This window comes from Bidens hawaiensis, unplaced genomic scaffold (assembly GCF_021521415.1).
Source record: "Bidens hawaiensis isolate Kalapana, Puna unplaced genomic scaffold, B.hawaiensis_p1.1 tig00043482_1, whole genome shotgun sequence".
In the NCBI taxonomy this organism is placed as follows: domain Eukaryota; kingdom Viridiplantae; phylum Streptophyta; class Magnoliopsida; order Asterales; family Asteraceae; genus Bidens; species Bidens hawaiensis.
Window position 1 is genome coordinate 1 of NW_027505834.1, and position 24178 is coordinate 24178.

Here is a 24178-nt window from a genome sequence, read left to right on the forward strand (position 1 = left end):
TGCGGCAGCGCGCTCGCACTGATAACTCATTACACACCAAACACTACAAACCAATACTATGGGATAATACGGGCAAACCCGCAGCAACGCGCAGACACTTCTGCTAGTATTTATTAAACTATATATAAATGTGTGTGTGTGAAAGAGTAATACTAATATTAAAAATACTAATAATATTTACAATGATGATAATAAAAACAATTAATAATAACAAAATAGTTTTTAATTTAATATATTTAGTGAAACATAACGTTGGAGGGACTAAAATGTATGTAGACGGCATTACTTAATTGGTCGTTCCAAAAAAATATATGTAGATTATGTTGAGGGAAAACGATAATTGACTAAAAGTTCAAGGAGTTTGAACACTTAGTAAAAATCGTCTCAAGAGGGTATGTTTAGAAACACCCTTAATTAATTCTACCTTCTATTAAAATTAGGGTTGTTCACGAGCCGAGCCGAACCGAGTGAAAGCTTGCTCGTTTACAACCGAACCGAATGGCTTAAATTCAAACCGAGTGAAAATTGAAACGAGCCAAAATCGAGTTGAGCATTTTTCGAGCGATTTTCGAGTATTATTTATTTCTTTTTCATATAAAAATTTTCAATAAGAAACAACTTTGAAGGTTGTAAATAATATATTTTGTACACATATTAGTAAATTTTAGATAACGTGTAGTATGTTGTAAATTTTATAAATTGAACCGGGATATAATAAACATTTGGCGGCTAGCGGTTTGTACGTAGTAATTAAAGGCAAATTCTATAGGCACACCATCTATACCTATTAACTAGGCATATTTACACACCATTCAGTATACGTTTCGTATGCTCAGCATACGACCCGTATGCTGTAATATTTTTCAGACGTCATACGCTTCGTATGTGATGTTATACGGTTCATATGGCTTTTGTATAAACAATACGAATAATATGAAAAGCATACGATTCATATGAACAACTTTTAGGTAAAATTAATAACTACTTCGTATAAAAAGGATACATTTGATACATTTCGTATAGCTTAAATACAAATCATCTAAATGTATACAGTTCATATTTGAATGTGTAACAAAATAAGTTTTACTTGTAACAACTGTCTAAAACAAACATTTACTTATTGTACATTTATTGTAACAAATTCTTTAAGCAAAACATCAAATAATATTATTTATTGTCAAAGTATATATTAGGGTACGTTAACTGGTTGACAACGTTGTTTAATGTTTATAATATTGAAAACTTTTTATATGCATCAGTAAACTTTAACTACATCCATTTTTTAGGATTTGTGAAGACTTTGGGTCGGTTTTGGGTTTGACCTAAAAATGACGACCGTGAACATTTCTAAGTACTAAACTCACATAGATGTATAACAAATACATAAAAATATAAACATTAATATTCATCAAACCCCAACATAGTTTGAAAAGGAAATTACTACAACATCCATCTAAATTACTAGAATCCACACATACAACAAAAAAAAAGATAACGTTTACGTGCGTCAACTTTAAAAGATAAACCATAATAGCTAAATTGTGCATTTATCATACTAGGCATCATCATAAACCATGATCCCCATCACTACCATCACCAAAACTATCTTCATAACCAAAATCATCATCATCACAGTCACCTCTATCATCATCATCACCAACACCACTAGCATCATCATCACCTACATCATCACTACCGTCATCACCAGCATCATCACCAACATCGTGAAAGCCCAACTCCTCCTGCGGTCGTGACTCCTTTGGTGGAGCTGGGGTATCATGTAATGGCCCATCATTAGTGGGGACCGTTCCTGTCTCTAACCAACCACTCTATCATCCTCTCCATCCTTATCATACGCTGCTCCATATTAATTAATTGCATATCCTGATTCACCGTCTCGGCATTGCCATGCGACTGCCCCTCATCGACACGTGGCCCCTGAACAAGTATATAAACGTTAGGATGGCAATGTAAGTAGGGATGGCAGTGAAACTCAAACCCAATGGGAAAACCCGAAAGCCGACAAATAACCTTTGAACAATATTATATCACATACATATTTAAATAACAGATAAAAAAAACCTTTTTATTTAAATGTAAGAAAGTTTTGAACAACAATTTGAACAATATTATAAATTAGCTTTATAACATTTAAAGTAAACCTTAAATAGTAACTTGGTTTGGTTTAATTGGTTTGCATCTAAATTTTAACAATTTATGTTTGATCATCATGTCCATGTCCATGCATATGCCCCTACACAAGCGACTGCTCCTTACCAGCATTTGGCCCATGAACCTGTACATAAAAAAAGGTTTATTTTCAACCGTTAGTATTAAAATATAATTAAATACTGCCTTATGATATACCTGACCTCTCCCCAACCCCTGATTTTGAGCCGCCAACAGCTCTGCAATTATTATATCCCGCTCCTCCACCTCTAGCATCTGTCCCGGAAACCACAAAAGTCCTAACCGCAAGGACCATTCAAGACCACCATCGGGAAAACCTCGGCAATACACATGAGTGTAGCTGTGTTCTTGTCGAGTTCCTACCGAGGGAACACAGTCATGGAGGACATCCACATTATATCTTTTGTATAACCCAAAGATTTTGCAATCTTTGTAATGTATGGCCCGCCATAGATGCTGTCGGTGCCTTTCCTTACTTTATAAGAATTGAAATACATGGCCATGCTATACGCAAGATTGCAGTTAGCTGGGGTCAGCAAAAAATAAATATGGTATAAATCACGTTTAGTGCACCACTCTTGACCCCTGTAACGAGCACAAACCGTAGATGCAACACCCTCTGTAGCTACCTATTAAATGGTTTTCTAATCATCATTACTCATTGCTTTATACCTCCAACACCTACAAACTCACGATAACATATATTAGGCCAAAACTCTATCATTAGTTGGCGAGTTATGTCCTCAACCCATCGGTAAACAATGTTGTCACAACCTCTTCCGCCGTGTATAACCCCATAAGCATGCCAAATTCTGCTAATGACAACTCTTGCTGGACCTTGTTCATTCTAAAACAAAATGCTTTATTATAATGCAAATCATCAAACGGATTGAATGAAAAGGTACTAAGGAACTCAAGACAAAGCTCCTTGTAGGCTGGAAGAACTATGTCAAACAACCGCCTAAAGGGGGTCACCCCCGGCAACCCAATGATTTGTTCCGCTTCATCAAGAGAACCTATCTTCCGCAAAATATTCCAATCGATAGTGCGAGGCATGTGCATATCCATATCAACGAGAGCCTCGAGGCGGGAGTGAGCAGAACTGCCCGGAGAAAACTGTAGCAACGGGTGACACTCTAATTGCCTACTCCGTTCCGGGCACTAGAAGCCATCCTAATAATACATATAAACAAAAAAAAGGTCAACCCAAGGAATTTTATATGTAACGCTTAATAATAATATTGCCGAATCCTTTGATTTGCATGTAATACAAAAGTATCAACATATAGATAAATATTTGTAATGGCAAAAATAACACTAGATAAATATTTGTAATGACAAAAATAAAACCGCTGCAACGCGCGATATCATCGCTAGTACATTACAATTGCAATTATAAGTACTAGAAAAAAAAATCCAACTCATAATCAGTTGATGCTTCAGTTTCTTTGTTTGGCTACACTAATTTGGAGCTCCATCTCCAAATATTTCTTTGCAGTCTCCAATTCTTTCTTTGTAGTCTCCGGTTCATTTTTTGCCTTTAAAAGTCCAGGAATGATGACAGTTGATTTAGAGAAAATCTCAGGATCTAACCAGCCAATCCAACGACATTCTGGTCCTATTAGACCATTGGATGGATTTAGGTCGAGAAGAAGAAATTCACAAACAAAAATTGCTTACCTTATATGAACAAGCATAGAACCTATGCCAAGGATTTTTATCCATCCATGATGTCTTAACGACCGCTGGTTTACCACAATAACAAAAAACGTTATTCGGTTGAGGAGAAGACCGACTCATTAACGAGGAAGAAGAAATCTTGCTTTTACTTATGCAACCTGGACTCATATGACTCATATAGTTCATTTTCTTTCCTATACGATTCGTATAGAAAGTGTGGAATTATTTTGAGATTCTTTTGAAACACTATAAGCATACGTTTGTATTATTCACTATACAGCTCGTATGCCCAAGTATAGACTTGAGATTGATTTGTCAGTTGATTGAAGGAGGTTTTATTCAAGATTCTTTTGAAAAAAGTATCAACATACAGTTCATATACTTTCCCACACGTTTCGTTTTGCCAAGTATTGTCACACCAATTGATTTGATTATACAGTCGGTGTGGATTTATCTGTCAAGATTCTTCTGAAGCACTATTATCATACACTTTGTATTCTTTCATTATACAGTTTGTGTAGTCAAGTATAGAATTGATTTGTTACTAGAGATGGATTGAAGGAGTTTATTCAAGATTCTTCTGAAAAAAGATATCAACTTCAACATATGGTTCCAATTGATTTGATTCGTATTCCACTTTTTGTATAGTTGCACCCAAATTACACCACCCAACTTTCTCCATTATAAATTAATACATTTGTTAACTTTATTTTGCACTACACTTCATTCACTTTATTTTGTTCTCATTCCTAGCTCACTTTCATTCCAATTGAATTCTATGGAGTCTCCAAATAATGAATTTAACTACTTGGACGATATTTATCCAGAATCATGGTGAATAAGATGTGTGAACAAAGGCGATGAAGGTTACGATCACATAGTTAGTATGACAAAAGAACTGTACGTTGATAGACCATGGTACTTTACTATGAATATCTACCACCATGGTCATTTTACAGCTTTGCCAAGAAGGATATATGCCGTCGGCGCTGTAAATTATGTAGACTTCCTACAAATTCAAAACTTTCAAGTCTCTGATATGGACCTAATAATGCCAAAGTTTGGGTATCAAAACATCAATAATATGTGGTTCTACTTTAAAACATCGACAGGTGATCTAGATACATGATTGCTTCCTTTGAGTACTGCGGATGACACTGCACGTTTAACGTCATACATTGGTGTTGACAGAGTCCATGAGATTATCTTATACATCATGCGAGAAGAATTGACAATGGCTACTGAACCGATCGAATGACGACTTATAGAAGGCCAGTGCCTCGAGACGCTCCCGTTGTACGAAGATTGTTCAATTAGAATAAATTAAAACCATGTATTGGAATTTATGATAATTTATGTATGTTTTAAATTAATTATATGATGTAATGTTTATCTTTAATTATCTTTAATTATATCAGTGTTGTTTTTGTATCGCATTATGAAATATGAATAATTTTTAAATACTTATAATTGGAAAATTATGAACATACGGTTTGTACTCTTTGCTATAAGGTTTGTAAAGCTAAGTAACTTTATATTGATTTGTTGGTGGATTGATGGGTCAATTTGTTGGTGAAATGAAAGAAGATTCTTCTGAAAAAGATAACATCACATAGATATATGGTTCATATAGTAGTTACCATACAATTCATATTCTTCTCTATACGGTTCGTATAGACAAATACATTATTATGGATAGATTCAGTTGAAACTAACATTTGCTTTATTCGAATTCTTAATCACTTAAATCTTCATATGTCGGAGGTCATGCTACTGATTCTTTATACGCTTGTTGACGTGTTTTGAAAAGAGTCTCCCATGCGGTTGCATCACTTATTCTAGAGAATGTCCAAAGGTTGTTTGTAATTGCCATTGGATGGTCTTCTTGCATTTCTACCATGTAGAAGTGAATCTCATCCACAAGCCCTGTTGCCTGAACTGGTTTGGACCTCTCCACATCGGGAGTCACACCCCGGCTTAGGGCCTAGGCGTATGACCAATAGTTGGTACCTGTTTAGTAAATATATTAAAGTTGCGGTTGATTTTAGCGGAAGACTTTGGTTATAATAACATTAATTTATTTGAAAGCTTCTCGGATAATAAATACCCGAGTGTTTGATTTATAAATCATGTTTAAATCTTGTTTATAATATTTTAATAATTTAAAACTGAGCCATCTCTACTTTGCGAGCGTCTATCTTCATGAATGATTGTATCTCTTGCTACCTGTGCTAATCTGTTTCCCTAAAATGTGGGAAAAATACGTCAGCTATATGCTGGTGAATACGTATGACTCTATAAAATGTTTGAATGACAATTACAATACAATTATAGTTTTCTGTACACTCAGCAGATGCACGTCCACATCTGGGCTTTGTACCACTCCCCTACACACACACACACAATTGTTCCCTCGAGCTATATGCGTATAGCCCCTGCAAGGAGAACTAGTTATGATCGTTAGCCCGCGGCCACCCCAGCCATTGATTGATGGGCTGAACAGTTATGTTTGGATCCAGACACATGTGTACTATATCTGAGTTGCTTTTATTGTCTATACTGTATTATAATGTTTTAGAGAACATATAATCTCATGCAAACAATGACTGACTCGTTAAGACAACACTTGTTCATCTCATTGAGTATAAATATGTTTTGACTGATTAAAAAGGTTAACGTATTCACCTGTGATTGTCTGTTCTGAATGATATGGTGATTTTGTTTGAAACCTTGACTGTGAATGATTGACTGATTGATTGACCTATAATAAAATAGGTTTATATAAATATCCAGATCGTCTCTTGATCCGGCTACAAACCTTTAGTCTGGTTTTGATAGCTTTAAACCTTGATTGATCATTTGTTTGAATAAAATATTGAGACTTATAGTATTTTGGTTTATTTACTAATCATATACTGAGTTTCTTCTTCATGAAGAAACATTTATAATATGTTTCTTCTTCAAGAAGAAACATTCATTGACTGCTAGTATTGAATGTAAAATCTTATGTTTTTTAATCATAAAGAAACAATATTTTAACTATATCCTTATGAATGAAAAATATGTGTTTCTTAATTGTAGATAAACATTAATATAATCCTTGTATGTTTAAAGCTTATGTAAACAAATTTATGATCAAGGTTTGGGCTATTCCCCTGACTATGGTCTAAGCCATATAATAAAATAATAAAATAATGACTTGGACAGAACCCCTACCTTACACGGGTATTCGAGTTCTATTACTAAGATTGATCGAGCAGCACTTCCACTCTCTATCGCGTTCTAGAGCTTAAATTGTCGGAACCTTTGAGCTTGGTACGCACTACGATGCTTGGCACGCAAAACGAGGCGACATATGGTGATTGTCGTGTCGTGCACGTACTTCTAGATAGATTGTCAGGTTATCTGTGGATGGCACGTACTTCGAGGTATCGTAGGTATATGGCACGGAAACCGAGGTAGAGAGTGATTCTAGAGAGAGAAAGTTATTTGGTGTGAGAAAATGAGATGCCATGAACACCTATTTATAGGCTGGGCTCGTATCGCGATGCCGCATTTCCTCCGCCGCCATACCACAAGCCGCCACGTGTATGCTGAGTAATCAAGGTCCATCGCGATACGCGATGACCTGTGTTATGGGCTCATCGCGTAACACGATGGGTCCCTTAACTCAATTTTTTGCTTTGTATTTTGTTAGCTTGTCACTTCCGGGTTTAACTGCCATTGTCCAAAAATACTAAGGCGGCACTCAAGCGAGCGAAGTGCAAAGTGCGCTATCAAGTGCCACATTGCGCCCATCACCCAACGCTCTTCGCCCGAGCCCGTGCGCGTACGCGTTGGGTGTTTCGCACCCTCCGTTAGGACCACTGGGTGCATGCTAGGCATATAAGAATATTATAATGGAAACTCTCTTTCTTTTAATGAGTTTCCATTTCTTTACCACGTTCTATATGGGATAAGATTATATTCCTTATTTATATCTAAGTGAATGGCTTTCATTTTCTTCCATCTTTCCATGTGGGATGGAATTTTCTTATTCCATATTCTTAACATAGGATGACTTTCTTTATGGAATGTATTTTATTTCCTTATAAAATATTTTTATTTTCTTTATTTAAATTTTTCTCATTACTTATTTTTTAGAATAATTTTGATCCTTCAACTTTACTAAGTTATCAAATTTGGATCGAAATTTTGGGGATGTTACATCAAAGCAGGTTGAACTGCCATCAGAACGATTTGATAAGAAATGAACAATTACTTCAAATTTGTTGGCAATCAAGAACCCCATTTCTGGCATATGCATCCAGTGCTTTCGTGGTGCAAAACCACTTCGAAACCAATTTAAGGACTCATATATAGTATCGTAATCGCCTGCGAAATGATAAGTGTACTGGTTTTTAAACTCTGTTATCTCTTCAATAAGTAGTTCCCGTATCATCTTCCATCTTCACCATACCCCAACGCAGAAGCGATCACTCGAAATCCACAGTTTCCATCACCCAAAACGTTATCTATGCGTGTAACATACTGACGGAAGAATTCAGGAATATTACGAAGACATTCGTCCGTCTCTTGCAACATTTGATGTGAAACACTATTTTGGGTCAAGCCGATGAAGTCATTGTCGGGTACACTTGCATGGTTGTAGGTGCTATCTTGGGATAAACCCATACAAAAATGGTCGGTACAGTCGTATTATCCCGATTGTGGCCAAATGAACTCTGTGTACAAGCCTCTCCATACCCGAATGCACTAGGGTCACCAGCATTCGAGTAATACTTGTATGGACTTTGTAAATCACCCATTGATCCCATAGAGAAGAAGATAAACCCATGTGCATGAAAGAACTGTGCCTTGCATGATCTTGAATGTAATTTGTATCATGTGTATTCACGTATGAACTGTGCCTTACATGATCTTGAATGTAATATGTATCATGTATGTTCATGTATGAACTGTGCCTTGCAGGATCTTGAATTTAATCTGTATCATGTTTGGTCACATACGAACCGTGTCTTGCAGGATATTGAATGTCATCAATATCTTGTGTGTTCACATATGAACTGTGAATTGGAGGCTCATCGGGACCACAAACAAACCATGTTTTGCAAGATTTTGTTTCTTCATTTGTTGAGCCTTTGTAGGTCGCACACGAGTGTTGGCTAAAATTTCTGGCTCTTCGATGATCGTTTCACCGTGGTTCCACAAGGCTCTTATTTTATTCGTCCAAATCTTCTGTTGGACTTTGGGGAGAACGTTATATCGGTGCTTCAATGTGTCGAGTACATCATCAATGCATGTATCATTATCCCGAGGAGCAAGTGACGAACCAAGATCAAGCTTCATCCATAACGCATTTACGGAATGTAGGGGAATCGGTACTCCATTATTCATACAAGCATTTATGAAATAAGCACACGGCAGACCCCAACCCGACCGCTTCAAACAACCACATGGTCTCCCATGCAAAGCATTTACCCGACCAACTTCTATAGCTATTAAATCTAAAGCCTCTCTAGAAATCTTTCGTAGCAATAGACTAAAGATTGGACGCTTATGGTGATAATGGAGAATGTTTTGGCTATGTTCAAAGGTTGATTTTATATTAGCGACTTGCAACTTCACCATGCGATCAATGATTATCGGAAACTTTTCTAAAGTAGATTTGGAGTTTCTCAAATGTCTCTTTAACAAAGAATGTTGACTTTCCACTCGGTTGGTTGTATGATTACCAAAATTGAGATGTTTATCGCACCATGCAGACACAAATTTCTCTTTGCTAGGCTTTAACCATGTATCATACAAGTAAGGAAATAGTCCTGTAATTGTAAACACAATTGGTCACGCCTCAATTAACAGTAACATGTAAACAACACGGTGAATAGAATTAAGACTTACTTGGGTGGATTGAAGAGTACTTTTCTTCAAGTCGTTGGCAATGGTAAAGGTACGACTCCTTGGTGAGAGAATTGAGTAACACTCTCCACTTACGGAGGAAGACCTCCCAGTCTTCTTCAAGTGGAAAACTTTGCTTGTGGTGCTTGGTAATATTTTGATATATGTGAAATCGACATAGTAACATTTCAGCGTCTGGGAATTGCCGTTGGCATGCATTAATCAAAGCATACTCCCTGTCTGTTAGTATGACATGTGGCTGCGTACACTTGTCCAACGTCCTTTTTAGTTGGCTTAAGACCCACTTGTAACTATCTTCTGTTTCGTCACTTATAAAAGAGAAAGCTACACAAAAGGTTTTACAGGTAGAAGTTACACCTACAATCTCAACAAATGGCAAACTGTACCTATTTGTCTTGTATGTTGCATCTATGAACAACACATGCGGGAATGCACGTCAAATCAGGAACGATAATTCATGAACGATGAATAGCCTCTCCAACTTATGAGTGGATTCATTTACCCCATGCTCTTAAAGGTAACCAGCATTAGCCAGGAGTGTGAAAAGAACCTGCATCGAAGACTTATTACCATGGAGGGATACCCGTTGCCTTTGTTGTTCGTTGTATACGTTTTTTACCGTAGACGCACAACGAGGGTCCTGCTTTCTTATTATTGATATAATGTTTTGGGGATCCACGTTCTGGTTTGTCAGATCCTTAACCAAAACTTTTTGCGAAGGGTTCAACCTCTTTGCAAATTCATGACCTTCCATATATAGCAGGCGGATGATTATGTGTACCACACATAACTTTTAGTTTCCAACCATCTTCCTCTTTGTGGTACTTATCAACTGAAATGGACAGTTGATTTTCTTGGTACTAACAACGAGTCTGACAGTTTCCTTCCCCTTGTATACACCACCATGATCACATCTAAGAAACACCTTATTCTTGTCGCCAGCAACATTTGTCTTAGACCTTTGGGTCACTATAACGTAGTCATTGTTAAGTCTGGTGTTGTACGCCCATTGCTTCAACTCATCGAAACACATAAACTTCTAAAATAATATTTATTTTTGTTAATAACAGGATAACGTAATACAAACATGAATAGAAAACCTATACCTGTTCGGTTGCGAAAAATGACCAGATTCCACAAAAACGGTGGCGAAAGATTCATCGGATTCCACAAAAACGGTGGAGAAAAAATGCATACGAAACATTATGCATTTCATCAACGAAATTTATCAATGTGGTTGGAAAAATAAATTTAGGTTGGTAATATTTTTAACAACATTTGGAAGGGATGAAGGGGGAGAAAGAAGTGAGTAAAATATACACAGACTTCATTGTTAGATTTATCTCGTTCAAAGAAGTAAGTGGGTAAAAAACCCTATGAGATCACACAATTTATATGGTTGAGTGATTCTTTTTATACCTAATATTCATCTTACAATATGGTCAACGAATCGATTACACGTATAAAACGAATCGATTCTTTTTAAGTAGTGTGTCTAGCATATTAAAATCCATTTTTATCCCATTTCCCCGTCGTTTAAAACAAGTCACTGAAACGAAAACCTAGAATAATAATTTGCAGGAGAGAAAAGAAGCGACGCGATATGGTTCGATTACAGTTTCTGGAGGCTGTGCTGCCGTTGGGTATCATCGCCGGTATGCTCTGCATCGCCGGAAACATCCAGTACACCGTCCACAAGGCCGCCCATGGCCGCGTGAGTCACCAGATCTACTCAAACATCATTTCCTTTCCTTTATTATTGATGATTTGTAAATTTATTCATTCATTCATATATTATTATTATTATTATTATTGACAGCCGAAGCACATTGGCAATGATTTGTGGGACGTGGCCATGGAAAGACGGGACAAGAAAATCGTCGATGACAAACTTTATCCCGCTCAAAATTAGGCTTTCGAGGTTCGATTTCTGGTTTTCTTTTCATAATTATATGATAGTATTTGTATTTAGCTATGTTTGAAATTTAGGGTTTCATTTGATGGTTTGTGCATTTTTGCTACACTAAGTTATCCTAGAAATTAGGTTCAGAGTATCAGTTGTTTTAGATCCATTTGATTTCTGTTAACCATAGTTGTTAATAGCGAATAGCGGTCACTAGGGACAACCTACCTATACACTACACTGTTTTATGTTTATGTTTAGTGATCAGGTATTATAATGTTTTAATAAGAAATCGGGGGTTCATTTACAAAATTGAGTTTTTACGGTGGAACTGGTTGAGATTGGTGCTGTTTAATTGATTAAAAATTATCGGTTTTTGATATTGAAAAAAGAACCCTATCCCTATATCACCCTATTGAGGCGCTATACATCAGATAGCAGGAAAGTGCCGCTTCACTATGATGCGCGCTATATCGAGCACAATCATCGCTATTAACGACTATGCTGTTAATGTTGTCAATTCAGAAGCTGAGCCAAAAGTTAGGGGGAGATTTACAAATCGATTACAATTAGGTTTAGGATGAATGAAGAATAGTTAGTTTGTGAGATCATGCTAAAATTTCTATACAACTCTACTAGCTACAGTCTTTCGAATGCTACCAACAGACTCTTAAAGTTGTCTCTTTCTCAATCAGGGTGCTTGGATACACTTTTGTCATTGATTGTTTGGGCTTGCGAGGCCGAATGGCCGAGTTATGTGATATTGTTTTACTTGTAGTACTGTTGAGTGGGTGATAATCTCAGGCCTTTTTATACAACCTGCACAAAACGGATTTTGAATTAGGAAATCTAAGATTGTGATATTTTGGAGTTGTAAAAGGAAGTCTCATAAGAAATTGTGTATTTATGTTAGCTGATTTCAAGAAAGATAAAATGGGATATTAGTCAGTGGCTGCCTTCTTAGTTAGTTTAGCAATTGCATTTTGTTAGGCACTTTTGTCTCCTAGATGACTAAAAAGATGAATGACTAGCGAATTACAAATATTGTCAAATATGTTTATTTATTTACATTTAAGAGTAAAGTGCCAAAATCATGCATGAGATTTTGTTAACTATGCGACTTTCGTCCAAAAAGTTTGTTTTTTTGCAACTGGATCCTTCACGTTTCACAAGTCTAAATTTTATCCAATTTGCTAAATCCGTTTTTTATTTTAGCGTTAAGCTAGGGGCAATCATGTCCTTTTACATTTTTGTTTATAACAAGACAAAAATAAATAATAAATAAAATGGAGCCCTTACAATTAAATAAATAAGTAAATAATTAAAAGAAAATGTTAAAGCATTATATTAAGCAATCAATAAAACACTTGATATCCACTTCCTCAAACCTCCATTTCTGCAACTACAGCCAACTCCTTCGTCTTCGTAACCGGCTACCATTTCCCATGGTGCACCCAAATCTGCACCATCGCTGCCACCATTTCCCATTGGCTACCATTTCCCATGGTGCACCCAAATCTGCACCATCGCTGCCACCATTACCCCGCATCTCGCGTGTAATCGGGGTGGCGATAACCACTGTAACCGTATAATCAGTGTGTGAATTGACGATGTTTGCCGGAATCATTTTGACTATGTTTATTGGCTGCCGTCGGCGACGGTTGGAGACGATGATGCCAAAATTTCAGTTACCCCACCCCTGTTCCCACCGATTGCAACCTAGATCTAATCGGATCCAGCCACCACTTTCGAAACCCGAAACCCTCTCCTCTGGTTTTTTTGGCTTCGGTTTTATTGTCAAGAATGGATTTCTGAACGTCAATTGATGGTTGTTTGAGCCCATAAAATCACAATTGGTGGTGGTATTGATGGGTCGATTTGGGGCTTTGAATGACTGCTGTTGTGTGGAATCGATTTGCGGGCCTTGAACAATAATGATGATGGTCCTGTTGAGAACAATGATGGTGGTGGGTGGTGGCCATGGCAGGTGGTGGATTGCAGAGAGATGAGATGGTTAGATGATGATGATGCTTAGAAGATGATGAAGGCATATGATTATACATCCACTTTAATTTATAGAGAAATATACAGGGTTAGTGTATTGAACGAAACTGGCAAGACTTGTGAAACGAGAAGGGTTCAGTAGAAAATAAATACTTTTTGGGCGAAAGTTGCATAATTAATCAAACCTCAAAGACGATTTTAGCACTTTACTCTATATTTAAATTTAAAGGGTTAACTGAATAACTGATTTAAGAAAACAAGCCACAAATTTATGACCATGAAATCAATTTATACACCATGGCACCCTTACTCGTCCGCTGTCCACTTATTCTTTCCAGTTTCCACAGCAGATTGCAATTTCATATAATCATTGAACTTTTAATGTTTGCTAGTCCGTGGCTAGTTGCATTTCTATATCCTGTTAGCAATGCAATCTTCTTTACAATATTTTGGAAAATATAACTTGTGTTTTAACTTACATTTAACCAGATTTAAATATTATGGATAAATGCAATTTTATATTGCTTTAGCAATGCAACTGTCTTTAATTTGCATACCCGAGTAAGAATAATTATTAGAGGATCAATGACTAGGAAGAGTTGCAAATCTTCTTTGATGAATATGGATGGTTGTAATGATGACTTTCATTATGAGTTTTTTTTGTTTGATATGAATGGTCACACTGTATGGGATTTGAATTGTTAAAAGAATGCTTAAAAGCAATTCAATGACAACAAAATCCAATTAAATTTGAATAATAGCACCCAATATGAAGTATTTGTATGACACATGTTTAAATAGAAACACAGTTAGATATTCGACACATTGTTAAACATACACATGTTTCTGGATTTTTGTAGCTCCTTTTACTATCAAACTGATTTTGTTATAGAAGACATTCATGCAATGTATGGTTGATTATGTTTTGCATGGTCGGTGATAAGTGTGTGTGTGTGTGCGTTCTTTGTTCTGTGTAATATGTATCTTATAACACAAACATAGGCTTATTTATCACTTTTATTCTGAAAATTTGAAGCTGAGTTAAGTTACTGATATGGTGTATGGTTTACAGGAAAGCTTTATCAGCGTGATGCAAGGAATAAGAGGGGATTGGCAAACGTGTTTACTTTTTGTTGTTATGTTGGAAAACATATTTTAACTTGAGTTTGTGAAATTAATGTTGTTCTGCAAAATGCTTGATGCTGCATGCTTGCAAGTGCAAGTAGATTGGTATTGCTTTTATTGGATCAACGAATTTTATGGTCCTAACTTTCTGTTGGCTGCTTTCTTTGACTTTTGGCTGTCATATCTAGAGGTGGGACAAAAATCCGGTTCCAGACCCGATCCGGAACCCAACTGGCTGGAACCGCTACCACCCGGTCTGGCCAAAACCTGATAAAAACCTAGCAAAACCCGATCATACCTGGAACTAGTTTATACGTAACCCGGTTCTTGACTTTTGACCAAACCCCGAACCGGTTCCTTAAAAAACCTGTTTGCCCACCTCTGACTTATATCCATTAAAACTAAATTATGTTTTCTCCTATGTCTTTGATTTCTTGTAATTCTTCTTTCATCTTCTATACTAGACTCATTCCATCAATCTGGAGATTTGCAAATAGTATGGTTTAACTAAAAGATATTTATGTCTGAAGTCAACAAAGTGATCTATTTTGTTTCAATATTTCATTGGTTAGAAAAAAAGGAGGAAATGTGCCTCAATTGTTGACTGGTTCAGTTAAAAAAGATTCTTTGAGCAGTGTTTAAATAACTAATGGGTTACTGACTCACTTGATCATTTTCATTCCGTCCTCAAGTTGAGTCTAACTAGAACCCCTTATTTTTTTTTCCACATGCGAGACTTGGATCGAAATGAAGTTTTTGGATGTCTCAACTGTTTGAATTAGTGACCGGTTTAGTTTAGATATGGTTTTCTATCATAATAACTAGTTAGATATTGTTTGTATGGGTTGGTTAAATAATATTTTAATTTTGATGAATGAATATAAAGTTGTATTATAAATCTGAATAAATTATTAGTTATAGAAAATGAAACTAAATATTAACATTGTCAAATAAATTACGAAAATTTTAGTTTCGTTTTGAATTGTACCTGTATATCATAAGAGTACATAAACTGAAAAACATAATAGTTAATGGCATATTTAGAGTGAACAAAATTTCATAGGCCCAACCTTTACTTCACAAATTAAGATGAATACTTACAATATTAAGTCTACTGTTTAATTTAGGTAAATTGGAAATAAATAATTCAATCTTTTGTGTATTGCTAATTGAGAAAAGTGAATACGTTGCCGTGAGATACCTGATCTTACACGTAAAACTTATCAAAACTACATAGTTTTGATTAAAAATTTCCCTAAACTCAATTAAAACACTTTATAAAATCCCCCTAATTTTGTTCCTATTATACTTTGTCGGCTTGTTGATAACCATCTTTTTCAATCCTCAGATTGATTGATCACATAGATAAACACAAGGACATGTAACTCCGATAGTATACGTCCAATCCAAAATTATTTGTGTATCTATGAGCTGGAAATTAATATCATTTTTGATTTCAGGTCGTGAACATGAGTTCAAAATCTGAACTGAATTTAAAAACGAAAACGTTTTGTTATGCGTCTTGAATCAGGGACAACTGAGAATTAGATACACAACAAGTTTTCCACCAATAATTAGAAGAGCACAATAAGTTTTTCAAAGTATTGCCATCAAAATAATTGATATTAATTGAATAAACAATTGGTATTTAATTATGTTGACTATGAACCTGCTTGTAAACAAGCAGACGAAGGATAATAGGGATGAATTTTTGAAGTGTTTTAATTGGGTTTATGGGAATTTTAATCAAAACTGTGTAGTTTTAATGAATTTTACGTGTAAGGTTAGGTGTCTCGATCACAATACCGTATTCATTTCCCTAAATTTAAACCAATCAAAACAAACATAACTTCGAAAATTTAGATAATAGTTTGAATTTGATGAATGGATATAAATCTATATATTCTAATAAAGTAAAATAACTGTAGACATTTGCTGGTTTGTGATTAATCCTCATAATTTTCCCTCACCAAAACTAGTATATGTCATGGATATCTATAAGTGTGTTTTAACTACAACTTGTTATCTATCATTATTAGGATATGATTTCTATAAGTGTATGTTTTAAGTGGTTAAAGGGAATAAGGGATGCCTCTAAGAACATTTACAACGAATACATCATATTTATGTAAGTAAATTCTTGTATTGTATGGAGTAGTTGTAACCGGTTGTGAGAGGATGAGAGAAAAAATGTTATTATTCATGAGTAAATTTAGAGAAACACTATTTACCCTTTATAATTTTTTAATGCTTTTAAAGTGGCAGTGTGCGGGGGAGAGAAAAATATGATAAAAGTATAAATAATATCAAGGTGATGGCCCTCGTCTGGGCCTTGAATTAAATGTTAAGAAATCAAAATTATTTTGGCCGTCATGCAATAGGGTGAAGGTACAAGATGGATTGTTCCCTGGTGGGATTGGAAGGCCGATGTTGGGTATGAAACTCATTGGCGGTGCTGTAAGCCAAGATGCGGGGTTTATCAGTAGTTTGGGTGTGAAAAAGGCATCCCGTGCCGTGGAACTAATTAATTATATCCAATGTCTGCGGGACCCTCAATGCGAGCTCCTTTCGCTCAGCTTATATATGGGAGTCAGAAAGCTGTTGTTCGGTCCAGAGCGTTGCCAGCCTATGTATTTAGGGGAAGATGTGTCTATTTTTAAGACGGGCCTTCACGGGGTGATTGAGGATATCGTGGTTTGTGGGGGTGCGCCTTTTGGGGATCTTCAATGCAAGTTGGCATCACTTTCGACCTGTTTTGAGTGTTTGGGTTTATGTTCGACCGATAATGTATCTACATATGGTTTGTGGCTTTGAGAGCACAATCATATAGTTAGCAAGACAACATTCTTCGGGAGTGTAGTACTGGCGAAGTTGACTCTGATTATGGGCGTGCAATGGATCGTTCACGCATGTCCTTTCCGAGTTCGATCTTAATGGTTTCTTTAATAAGGACACCCTCCTAAAGCCCAACATGTTTTGGCGAGTGTCCTATTTAGTGGAATGGTCCAGAGTTTGGGATCCCATTTTAATCTTTCCCCTTGCAAAAAGCAGCGTTTGAATAGCTTCAGGCTCCTCGAGCTTAGGATTTCATGACGGTCATCTCCATTGAAGGACTAGGCCAACATATGTCGGCTTTGGAGTGTCGCGTTATTCTTAAATGCCTGATGATCCTATGTTTCCTCTTGATGAGCCTTGCCTGTTTTGCCGCAAGGTTTGTCTGGATTCTTTTTGGCGATCATGTGTTCCATTGCAAGGAGTTACATGGTTTTAATTACAAACATGATTTGTTTAGGATGTCCTGTGTGATGTCCTTAAAAGAGCATGAATTTCTGGTAAAAAAAAGAGGCCCCGTGAACTTTCAGACAAATTCGTAAGACGGGAGGTCAACTATATGGCCAGCTCATATTCTTATGTTTGTGTGGGAAGAGGGGAAACACGCTTGTGTGGACCTAACAGGAGTGTCCCATCTTGTTGGGCTAAGAGAAAATGGGTATGTTGCGGGTCAGATTGCGTTGAAGGCGGAATCAGAAAAAGTTGCTAAACACGAGAAATCTTGTTTGGAGAATCAACATATGTTTCTCGCATTTGCTTTTGATACATTCCATTTGATGGGCCAGAAGGCTGTGGCTTTTTAAACCAGGGTTCAACGCGCCATGAATAGTAAATTTTCGGCTCCTAAAATCTAAAGCTTCGTTTCTAGTAGGATTGGATTTGCTATTCTAAAGGGGGGCTGTAGCGTAACTTGTTGTCTGTTCACCTGCCTTTTTATTTCTTTTGAGTATAACAATGTAAATATAACATAAAACACTAAAAATTGAAAAGAAGAGAGAAAAAGTAGTGATTTTTGAATCTCAGGGGGCTATAACTGGAGGTACCATTGTTTATGGTACAAAAGTTTCTATAAATATGAAAAATGCCCTACCTTGAGTGTGTCTAGCATACACTGCGAGGGTTGTTGGGTGTGTGTGTTGGGGGGGGGGGGGGGGGGGGGGGAGTTCATATTGTCAACATTTGGTGTGCGAACAAATAGTGAAAACTAAGGATAGGTCAAACTCGTTGTCTAAAAAGCACTTGTGAGTTGTAATGTAATGTGGAAATATGTTGTTACCCTATAAATATAATACACTTTTTATAAATCGAATTATATTATCTCCATTTATAGTTCCCTAATTTATAGCCTTAAATATGGTTCCTACCTTTTTTTATCTTTAACCCATGTGTTTATAATGGGGGTCTTCTTTGTAATCGATAGAATATTATTATTGGAGTTCATGTTGTGTCCCTACCATCAAACCTTTTTATGGCATCAAAGCCGTATTAAGATCCAATAAACACACAAACACAAACCAAAGCTCAACCCTTCATGGCCTGCAAGAAGGATGGAGTAGCCTACCATCTGGTTGCGGATGACGAACAACAAAAGGTTGTGTTAGGTATCAAAAGATCCGCCACCGACTCTGCTTTCGATGCATTCCAAGCCTCTTGTTACCCACAGTGGTTGCTAGACAAAGGAAAACAAACTAAACCAATAGCCACCGATGAAAATTAGAAGTGCCCTTTATCGATGCTGAATGATGAACAATACCAACAATACATCAAGTTTTTTTTGGTAAAAATGTACAAAGAGGCAAAGAAGAAGTGGAACATTGCAAAAAATAACATCAACCATGAGGGTAAGTGGATAATTGACTCAGGTGCTAATAAGCATTTTACTTAGGAAAATTGGATGTTAATAATCCAAACTATTGACCATTGGCCAATAATAATCCCAATTATCACTTAACCAGTGGCAATCCTAACTTTCATTTTTGTTACCATTAAGGGGGTGTTTGGTACAGAGATTTAGAGGGGTGAGAAATGGAAAAAGAAAAAAGTCTCTTGTTTGGTAGGTTAGTAAGAAAATAAAGTGGAGAAATTTTTCCCACTTCTTAGAGAAATTCATTTCCCCCCATTACACAGAGAATTGCAATTCTCTTTCTCTGCCATTTCCCACCCGTCTCCCCCTCCCACTCAGGTCGCCGCTCAGCCTCCTCCCCCTCCCCCTCGTCCGCCGCCGCTCAGCCTCCTCCCCCTCCCCCCTCCCCTCGTCACCCCCGCCTCGTCCCCCTCCCCTCGTCGCCGCCGCTCAGCCCGTCTCCCCCTCCCCCTCGTCGCCGCTCAGCCTCCTCCCCCTCCCCTCCGTCGTCGCCGCTCAGCCTCCTCCCCCTCCCCTGGTGGCCGATTAGTTCGATTGGGGTTCGATTAGTTCTATTTGAAGCTGAAACTGACCAACTGCTCAGGTAATACGAAGCTGTATGTCTCTGTATGTCTGTAGATGCAAATGTTTGTGTTGTTTCTGTATGTCTCTGTATGTCTGTATGTATGTAGATGCAAATTTCTGTAGATGCAAATGTTTGTGTTCCTGCTATATAGATGCAAATGTTTGTGTTCCTGCTATATAGATGCAAACTATAAGTCGGTATTTCAAGTTAGTCTTAAATGCTATATGTCGATTACACAAAGAACTCTACAAGTCACCCGTGCCAGTGCCAGATAATGAAACTGATGAAAGATGGAAATGGTTTAAGGTTAGTCAAACACATTATTTTATTAAAAGATATTTTTTGCTAACATAAATTATTAAGTAATTTTTTCTTTTATTAAGTAAATTATTAAGGATGTTTCTTATTAATATTTATTTATGCACTTTATTTGTTTCTTATTCTCTGTTTATTTATGCACTTTATTTGTTTAGAATTGAATTTGGACAACAGTTGCTGATGAGATAATGCTTCAGCTGCAGCTGCAGTTTATTTGTTTCTTATTCTCTGTTTATTATTCTTCCTTTTGTAAGTAGACATGGCAGATTCAAATATACTGAGAGGAGTTACTAGGAGCAAGCATACCTGGACACATGATGAAGATACAAAGCTAATTGATGCGCTAATGGAGATACATGCATCCGGAAAGTATGCTGGTGCTGACAATGGATTCAAACCAGGTTATTTAAATGGTGTTCAACAATTGCTAGATGTAAGTCTTCCTAACTCTGGCATCAAAGCAGAACCACATATAAAGTCTAGGATGAAGACATGGAAGACACACTTTAGCATTGTATATGATATGGTGCATACAAGTGGGTTTGGTTGGGATGAACAAAAATCTTGTGTTATTGCCGATGATAGTGTTTGGAATGAATACGTGAAGGTATATTCTAAAAAATATATTTTTTAGATTTTAAAATTTTGGTCTAATTTATTTGTAATTGTCTTGTAGTCTCACAAAGGTGCTGTGAATTTTCGTGACAAGTCATTTCCTTTCTATGACAAATTGTGTACCATATTCGGTAAGGATAGAGCTACTGGTAGTAAAGCTGTTGACCTTGGAGAAGAAGATGTTGTTCAAGAGACGCAAAATGCCTCACCTGCTGATATTGAAGACTTTGATTTTGTTGATGAAGCCGTTCCAAGTGTTGTTCGATCTGAAGGACCAAATGGTAGTGTAACAAGCAAGCGTAAAAGAGGTAGAAGCACGGATGCAGATGAGATATACCGAGAGTCTTGCAAAGAAATGAAGGAAGTTTTGCTTCGATTTGGGGAGATGGTCAGTGAACAACTTAACAAAGAAGTTACAGAGGCTCATGAAATCTATGCAAAGGTTAGTGATGAGTTGAAAGCTTTACCAGGTATCACTACGAAAAAACGGTTCAAAGCAGCTCATTTGATTGGTAAAGATGTGGATCTAGGACGTTCTTTTCTTGCCTCGACAATAGAAGAGAAAATTGAGATGGTCGAGTTGTATACCGATGGTTCAATGGGATAGTTGTGTATGGTTGAAGTAATTTTTTTGTTTCACCGTGGTTGAAGAACTTGAAGTACCTTTTTTTGGTTTCACCATGGTTGAAGTACTTTTAACTTGCAAGTATGATTGATGTTTTTTTGCTTAAAATCTATGTTTATGCATGTTTGAATTTATGGGATACTTGTGTATGGTTAAATTTATGCATGTTTTTATATGTTTTTTTATTTTTTAATAAATATTTGTTATGAAAAAAATACCTGTGCAAATAATAAAGTTGATATGATTCTCTGTTCATTTCCTGTGTACCAAACAAGAGAAATGATTCTCAGCTATATTTCTCTACTGAAATCTCTGTACTACCAAACAGAACAGTCAATTCTCATTCTCCAGACTAATTCCATTTCTCTACAATTCCATTCTCTGTATCATTCTCTGTACAATTCCATTCTCTGTACCAAACGCCCCCTAACAATCTCAGTCAAAAAAACCAGTTAACTCCGTTAATATTTATGACATGGCATTCACTTAGAATTTTCCAGCTTGGTTGGATATTATTTTTAGAAAAAATTACTTGAATACCCTTGTTACTTAAAAAAAGTTAAAAATTATAGTTAAATGATTGGTTGGGTTATAATAAGAAAATTAGTTTTCCTACGAATGATAGGAAATAATTTTGTCCATTCATTTGAGAATTGAATGGTTGAGATTAGATTAGAGAGATTATGAAGTGTAAAACAATGGTAAGAGCATAATAGAGATAACACATTTGTTATCTTTCTCTCTCCACATGCAAGGCACATGTCAAATCCCCCATCATTTTAAAACGTCCGTAACTTTTTTATACGACATTTTTTTTTCAAAAAAATTTCACCATAAAAACGAGTGTTTTTTTATCTTTTATATGAGTACCATATTTCTTTATAAAAATAAAAAATAAAAATTTCGTGGGTTTTTACAAAGTGTGTTTTAGCATAATTGTGTTTTACAAAATTGTGTTATACAATTGTGTTTTATTTTTTCATAGTGTTTTTTTCATAGTGTTTTTGTCATTGTGTTTTTTTCATTGTGTTTTTATTTTCATTGTGTTTTTTCCATTGTGTTTTTTACACTGTGTCTTTTCATTGTGTTTTTCATAGTGTTTTATTTTCCGAGGAAATTTCCGAAGACTTTTCCGGCAAGGTGGTGGCGGTGGGTGGTGGTGGTTGTAGGAGATAAGTGAAAATTTAAGTGGGTTTTATTTAAATGAGTTTTTGAAATTAAATTAAGTGGATTTTCAATATTAAGGTATTAAACAAAAATACCATTCTTCCTAGCCTTCTTAGAAAAATCAAACTTCTTATTTGATTTTTTCTCGTTAAATGATATTTAAAAAAAAAAAAAGAGGCCAACCATATATCCTCAGCTTACTTCATCTTCTCACATGACCACAACCACCACCATTTCCTCAACCACCGGCCGTCTGTTGCTTCTAACCACCATTACTTCCGGTGACCCTACTGAAATCCTGCATCTCCTCACCACAGAAACAGCCTAAAATTCGTGACCTTCAATGACCCATCGTTTTTTTTTCATCCAGACCCTACCAAACTACAAGTATTTGTATTTAATTTTCCAAAACGGAATGAATTGGTTATATCCATTTTAAGGTTTTTACCATGAAATGTTGCTAGTTAATGCATTATCAGACATAACGCTACCGAATCTGCCTAAGTATTCGCTAATTGGCATGAACAGGATTATTCGCCAGTACCAATTAACGCCGGTAACCGATTCCGGCAGTGAGGTGACCAACTCAGGTTTGTTGAATAAGGAAACAAAGAAGAATATTAGTGCGAGATTGTTCGGAGTTTATCGTCGTCGGGAAGGATATTGGGTAAACGGTGGAACCCATGGTTGTAGTTATTGTCGCCGAAAAGGTTTGGAACCGCCGTCAATTGAACATTCGTACGAATGAAATGGCGGTGTTCCTAAGTGATATCAAAAGAAGAATAAGTTGGGAGGGCTATGGCGGCGGTGGCTGGTTGCCAATGCTGGTGGAAGTTGCGGTGGCCTTATTTAATGGAGGTGTTGTGGTGGGTGTGTTCTAAAAGAAAGAGATTGAGACAGTGTGAGGGAGTTGAAGTGAGTGGATGGTTATTTTTAGTTTTTTATAAAAAGGTTAATTTGTAAACTTAACGAGGTTAACTAATTTTTTGACCGGGATTGTTAACGGTAACAAAACTGAAAGTTGGGATTGCCGCTTGTCAAATTGATAGTTTGGATAATTATTGGCTAATGGCTAATAGCTTGAATTATTAATATCCAATTTTCCTTTTACTTATGACTGCTCTCTACTTAGAAACACAACCAAAGAGAAACATGAATTCTCATCACCATACCAAACAATGCTAGTATATCCATTGAAGGTTATGGTGAGTATATTTTTCCAAACTGGATGGCTATTTAAAATGTTTTACTCTTCGCCGATATTAAATGAAACCTATTGTCGGTTAGTAAAATATCCAATTACCTACAGTGTGATGTGACATTTCCCCCCGCTTTTTGTGTCATAGAAGACTTGAGTTCGAGGGCGTTGAT

At 36.4% G+C, this 24178-nt stretch overlaps 2 protein-coding genes and 1 long non-coding RNA gene across 3 annotated transcripts; 2 read left to right on the plus strand and 1 right to left on the minus strand.

Annotated features, from left to right (window-relative positions):
• Positions 1-8925: 8925 nt before the first annotated feature.
• LOC143615527 (uncharacterized) lies at positions 8926-10543 on the minus strand. The gene is made up of 2 exons (XM_077088631.1): positions 10312-10543; positions 8926-9692 (listed from the first exon to the last, which is right to left on the minus strand). Exons 1-2 carry the CDS (start codon positions 10541-10543, stop codon positions 8926-8928), a joined length of 999 nt encoding a protein of 332 aa, XP_076944746.1.
• A 764-nt stretch (positions 10544-11307) lies between these two features.
• Positions 11308-11711, plus strand: LOC143615526 (uncharacterized). Its single transcript, XR_013150493.1, has 2 exons — positions 11308-11503; positions 11609-11711. It is a non-coding gene; the product is annotated as an uncharacterized LOC143615526 (long non-coding RNA).
• Positions 11712-20652: 8941 nt separating this feature from the next.
• LOC143615529 (uncharacterized) lies at positions 20653-21707 on the plus strand. The gene is made up of 2 exons (XM_077088632.1): positions 20653-21007; positions 21077-21707. The coding sequence occupies exons 1-2, from the start codon at positions 20660-20662 to the stop codon at positions 21620-21622; spliced, it is 894 nt and encodes a 297-aa protein (XP_076944747.1). The 5' UTR covers positions 20653-20659; the 3' UTR covers positions 21623-21707.
• Positions 21708-24178: the final 2471 nt, after the last annotated feature.